The sequence below is a fragment of the Dendroctonus ponderosae genome, unplaced genomic scaffold (genome assembly GCF_020466585.1).
Source record: "Dendroctonus ponderosae isolate FM_Combo_2020 unplaced genomic scaffold, Dpon_F_20191213v2 Dpon_F_20191213_5, whole genome shotgun sequence".
NCBI classification, from domain to species: domain Eukaryota; kingdom Metazoa; phylum Arthropoda; class Insecta; order Coleoptera; family Curculionidae; genus Dendroctonus; species Dendroctonus ponderosae.
The window spans coordinates 14,250,358-14,255,755 of NW_026018715.1; the positions used below are offsets into that span (position 1 = coordinate 14,250,358).

A 5,398-nucleotide genomic window follows, 5' to 3' on the forward strand; every position below is an offset into this window, starting at 1 on the left:
TTGAGATAACCATTAAGATTCTACATTCTTCTATCTCTACAGGGTAAGTAGATACATAGCTTGTAGGAGGTGATAGTGCACGTAATTTTGGACATATTTCTTTAATAGACCATATTCCGAAAACTCTTAGTCATTCTCGGTCAGTCTTAAACATTTTTTAATGTTGCGGAAACCCCTGGGACTATTTTAATGAAGTTTTATACACTCAGACACTTAACTTAGATAAAAATTTTGTTTCGGTACAGGCACGTCTGTAGACAATTTGAATTAGAAAATCTTTACGCCCCCGATTTTTCAAACAATAAACATCTTGAGTCAAATGCCTGTTCACTGTGGAAGAGAAAAGGTCTCTTGACTTTCCTTCTACAACGCACCGTGTTTGAGTAAAAAAAAAATAAAATCGATTTATCGCCCAGCCTAATCACAATAATTGTAATTAATAACAAAACCCGATTAAGCTGTGCAATAAATAGATTTGAATTTATTTACTCGAAGACGGGGCGTCGTAGAAAAAAGTCTTTTCGCTTCCAAATTGAGCAGGAACTTGAAGCACCAGGTTTATTGCTGGAAAAATCAGTAGCGCAACATTTTTTTTAATTTAAAATTATCTGCAGTCGTGCTTGTGCCCACGCGACTAGAAAAGCTAGAAACAATTTTTTTAATTCAAACTTTAACACCCTGTAGTTAGGAAACTAAGCGTTTTCGGAGCACTATCACCCCCTGCAAGAAATAGATCTACTTACCAAACACCCCGTATATCTACTACCTTTAACTTGTCCCCTCGTTGCTTGAGAGCCCTTTGAGTCTTCACCAATTCGTCTTGAATCCCCGGCCCCGGTTGCTTGGCCAAAACTTGCCGCAAATTCAAATACAACCGTTCCGCTTCTTTCAACTGTCTTTCGCGTTCTACTGCTTCGGAGGCCTGACGCAGCAGTCTTCTACAATATTCCGGTTTTCAACAGATCAGGGGTTTGAAGCAACAGCCTACTTCTGCAGGAGCTTAATCTTCTGCAACAGCTCGACCACCTCTGGATCAGAGCCTTCCAGCTTCCGCCAGCGGTGGATGTTCAGCGGATTTTGAACCTCCTGTTCCAGGGCTTTGCGCTGCAGTCGCGACTTGGTCAGTTCGCGTTCCAAGTGGAAGATTTCTTGCCTCAAATCGACCATGTTGTTCATCGACTTTGATATCAGCAGCTTCTCTTGCCGCAGGCGTTTCACTTCGATTTTCAGCAGCTTGATGTCTTGAAGTCTCTGGTCGTACTGCGTTTCGCCTGTGGAAAGCAACACTCATGCTATTTTTACAAGTCTAACACTTCGACCAAAATAACCCACAATACCTCTACATAGGGTTGAGTGTAGGATCTTGATTTTTTCGTTCAACAAGGCGATTTCATCATTCCTTCGCACCAGTTGGGACCCAAGCACATCCCTTTCGTTCATTAGTTGCTCCATGTCTTTAACCTGCCCTCTAATGGTTCTTTCATGCTCCAGGATGGTTTGGTGCAACCGTTTCTCCTCGTCCTTTTGCTCTTTGATTTCCTGCTTCAGGGTGCGGATCTGGTCTAAGCCGGCCATCACTTCAATCCTGCAATGTAACTTAATTTACAAAGCAAAGCCTGCAGTTTTAAATGAATGGCGTACTTAAGATTGTCCTTTTCTTTGGTGATCTTCCGCATCACATTCTCATCTTTGATCAGCAGTTTTTCCTTCATGGCAATGTCCTCCTTGAGTTGTTCAGTTTGATGGAAAACGATTTTTAGCTTCTTTTTCAATTCGCCAGTCTCTGCCATGGATTCTTGTAGGGACTTTTGCAGGGAATTGCGATCGGCGCGAATCGCCTCGTAGATATTCTGCTGCTGCCTTACTTGGTTTTCGTACTCCGTGATGTTTTTTTTCAAATCAAATATATGGCCCTAAAGACATAAGCATGCTACACCTAAATGAAATTCAATAGTTTTCCATTCACCTTTTTCTCTCGAATATCATCCATGTTATCTTCGATGGTCTTCGTCAGCTCCAGCTGCTCTTCGGCCAGTTTGTCGCGCTCCCTTTCCAGCTGATGAATCTGCTTCTTCTGCTTGCTGCTTTCGATGAAAAATGAGTCGAGCTCAACTTCCAATTTCTTCTTGCTTTGATCTTGAATTTGGATCAGCTTCAGCTGATCGCGCGCCACTACTTGCTGCCGCTGAATTGTTTTGTTGAGGACATCTTTTTCTTTATTGACTGTTTCAATTGCGCGTTTGTCTTCATCGGAGAATCGCTTATGGTCGTCGATCTCCCGTTCGAGAAGGGCGAGTCTTTGGCGCATGTTGGCTTTGTCCACTTGGAGGTCGTCCCTTTCTCCATTTACTACTAGAACGCGTTTTTCTGCGGTTTCCTTGGCTTTTGTGAGTTTGGTGATGTCGTTCTTCAAGCGGGTGTTTTCGTCTTCATGCAACTAAGAAGGCAGGGGATTTGGTGGAACAGGGGGTTTTAATCTGGAAGGTTTTCTTACCTTGATGTCCCCCAGTTTTTCCTGGTACATTTTCTTCGATCGGTCCAGCTCGTAAAGAGTCGCATTGTAATCCTCTTGAACTTTGCCGAGTTTGGCCACATTTTGCTCGTTTTCTTTCAACAGTTTTTCACTGTTTGCCTTGTGGTCCTTCAGCTCATTTTCCAGCCTGGCGGTTTTCTTCACATGCTCAGCTATTACGCCTGTTAGATTATGAATGCTGATCTCTTTGTCCTCCAGGCTGATTCTCAGCTCCATCAGATCGGACTCGAGTTTGTCTTTGGCTCGCTTCGCTCGCAGAATTTCCGATGCTTGATCCTGAGACACGGATTTGAGGCCTTGTGAGCGGTTGCTCGATGAAGCGGGTTTTATATAGGTACCTCCAATTGTCCAGCGATTTCGTTGATTCGCAGGTCCGCCTCAGAGTTTTTCTTCTCCAGCTCCTCTTGGTAGTTGACGGCGTTGTTTAATTTGGTCGTGAGCTGCGTGACTTCGTTTATCAGCTTGTCCCGCTCCCTTTCCAGTCCATCCTTGTGCTTGCTCAATTCTCCCACACTAAAATTCAACGTGGTTTTATGCTACATACAGCAGCGTTCGGCTAGGTTTACTCGTCAGAGTCTTGATTCATTTTATTTTTGAATTCGATCTCGGCATTGAGATTTTCAACTTGCGCCCGCAAGTTGTCGATGATCTCTTGCGCAAGTTGCTCTCGGGCATGAGCCGCGTCTGCTAACTTCCACGCCTTGTCGATTTCGGTCTTCAGAGTGTCGATGGTTTCTTTGTCCTCATCAGCCAGCTTCAGCGCCAGTTCCAGCTGGGACTTCTTCATGTTCAGACTTTTTTCGTACTCGGCGTTGGTCTGTTCAGCGTCCCTCTGCTTGTTGTAGGTGTTGAAGTAGGCTTCGAACAGTCGGTTGAAGTCGTCAGCAAACTGAGCTGCTTCGAGGTTTTGCTCTATTTCCGCTACAGTCTGAGGGTGGGTTTTGAGTTATATTGAGCGGTGGAGATGTTTGAATGTACCTTGTTATAGTCTCTTTCAATAAGAGCAAAAGCGTGGTCAGGATTGTTCGGGTCCAGCTCGTCCTCTTGTCCGGACTCGCCCTCATCTTGATTGTCGCTGAAGTCGCTGTCCTCCATTTCGGATCTTGTTAAATTACCAACAGAATCGAGGTTTGATTGGCGTAGTTCACATAAGTCAAACCCGCGTTTGGAGGTGATTTATTGATCAATCAACAACCAGGTTTCCACGTTGGCTTCTTTGGTGAATCAACTGCGTTCGCAAATTAAGCTTGGGAATAAAACGAAACGTGAAACATGGACAGGGAAAAACTGATGTAAAAAATTCATTTATTGGATATGATAATCCCGTAAACCATTGAAAAGAAAATATACAGTTATCACAAAATAGTTCAGTGCACTATACAGCAAAAAAGTCAAATTGTATGGAACGAGCGGGTCGTAGAAAGTAAAGGTTTGGCTAAACAAGTACAAATAATGTCACTAGTGTGATTTTTCCGGCTTTGATCTACTCGCTAACGCTATATAGTATTTAAGGCAAAATCTGAAATGCTAGTTTAGTTAAATTTCCATATTAGTCTATAACCGTTTTATATAAAAATATTTCCTATATCCGCTACGGGCAATTATCATGAATGCAAGTAACAATTCTATACAATCTGCAGTATCTATTAGCTAATTCAGGTTAAAAACAACAACAGATCCTAGAAATATCGGAATTAAGCTGAAAAAGGACGCGAGTACGGGATTGAGCAATAAATCAGTGAACTTTTTAAAATGATTAATAAAAATATTTTGATACTGTCAAGGTGAATGGTAGCAAGACCAAGTTAGGGGGGTTTCAACCACATAAAATGGAAGCAGTTTCCAGTCCCTTTAACAGTCACTACTTAACTAAAAATACTTTCGTCAAAAGCTTACAGCCTACGAATAAAATGAGAAAATTATGCTTTAACCATCTTATTCAATCGCTTTCCATTCAATTACTTGAATGAGAATTTATTAGTTCAGCTGTTGCTTAAAAAACCTAAAAAATAACGCCATTTTCCTTCAGTGATTTAAAGCCACAAACAAAATAAAGTATCAAACTAAAAGAGGATAAAATAACTAAGTTAAAACTCTCACAACTCATAAGTACCGTGCCTGCATGCTCTGGTTTAGACAAAATCGAAATAAATTTTCATGTTAAGCTCAATAGACTATTTTTCACAAACTTCTTTTTGGGTATTTCGCCTCAAAAATTTTTGTCGTTAAAAAAGACAGAATTTTCTCACGCCTTTTATTACAGGTTGATGAATAGTGCTCCTATTTCGCATTAAGAACGAATTATTTATTGAAAAGTAATCAAGAACTATCACCTAGAGGGTATCCTGCGACACTCTTAGGCTCAAGCTGTAAGAGAAAATTCCAATTAGTAGAGAAATTAATTTGAAAAATTACCTTCACGTTTCGATAGCTATTTTCTGCTATCGTTATCCAAGGAAGCTAAATGAACCTAAAAAAGAGTATGTTAATAAATTGTGTAATAATAGTAGGATAATATAGTATATGAAAATTCGCTCTGATGTTATGTGACTTTGATTTAATCTCATTGTTTAAATTAGTAAAGGTAATGTTAATTGATAATTTTGGTGTAAGTTTAATTTGGGTGTATGTTTCTCTGGTCTACTTCAGATTTTAATATTAATTTGATTTAATATTAGGACTATCTTCAAAACTGAAAATACAATTAGAAGTAAAATTTCAGTAACAAAACCTCATGATATAAGTGAAAATACAAAAAATGTAATTTATAAAATTCCTTGCGAATGCAATAAATTTTATAGAGGAGAAACCTCAAGACCATTACACAAAAGACTCAAAGAACACCAATCATACATAAAAAACAGA

The 5,398-nt window shown here is 40.2% G+C and overlaps 2 protein-coding genes across 2 annotated transcripts in view; both read right to left on the reverse strand.

Moving 5' to 3' along the window:
• Window positions 1-3,741, reverse strand: part of LOC109545525 (cilia- and flagella-associated protein 58) — a 5,098-nt gene extending 1,357 nt beyond the window's left edge. The window contains exons 1-9 of the mRNA XM_019916278.2: window positions 3,512-3,741; window positions 3,100-3,461; window positions 2,872-3,046; window positions 2,495-2,809; window positions 1,967-2,437; window positions 1,642-1,913; window positions 1,338-1,585; window positions 989-1,271; window positions 767-938 (exon numbers count right to left, since the gene is read on the reverse strand). Coding sequence (XP_019771837.2) covers window positions 767-938; window positions 989-1,271; window positions 1,338-1,585; window positions 1,642-1,913; window positions 1,967-2,437; window positions 2,495-2,809; window positions 2,872-3,046; window positions 3,100-3,461; window positions 3,512-3,628 — 2,415 coding nt within the window. The 5' untranslated portion in view covers window positions 3,629-3,741. The remainder of the gene's footprint in view (window positions 1-766; window positions 939-988; window positions 1,272-1,337; window positions 1,586-1,641; window positions 1,914-1,966; window positions 2,438-2,494; window positions 2,810-2,871; window positions 3,047-3,099; window positions 3,462-3,511) is intronic.
• Window positions 3,742-3,826: 85 nt separating this feature from the next.
• The window catches only part of LOC109545526 (lateral signaling target protein 2 homolog), a gene marked incomplete in the record, with an annotated part of 7,247 nt that continues 5,675 nt past the window's right edge, over window positions 3,827-5,398 (reverse strand). Inside the window, 1 exon segment of the mRNA XM_019916279.2 lies at window positions 3,827-4,724.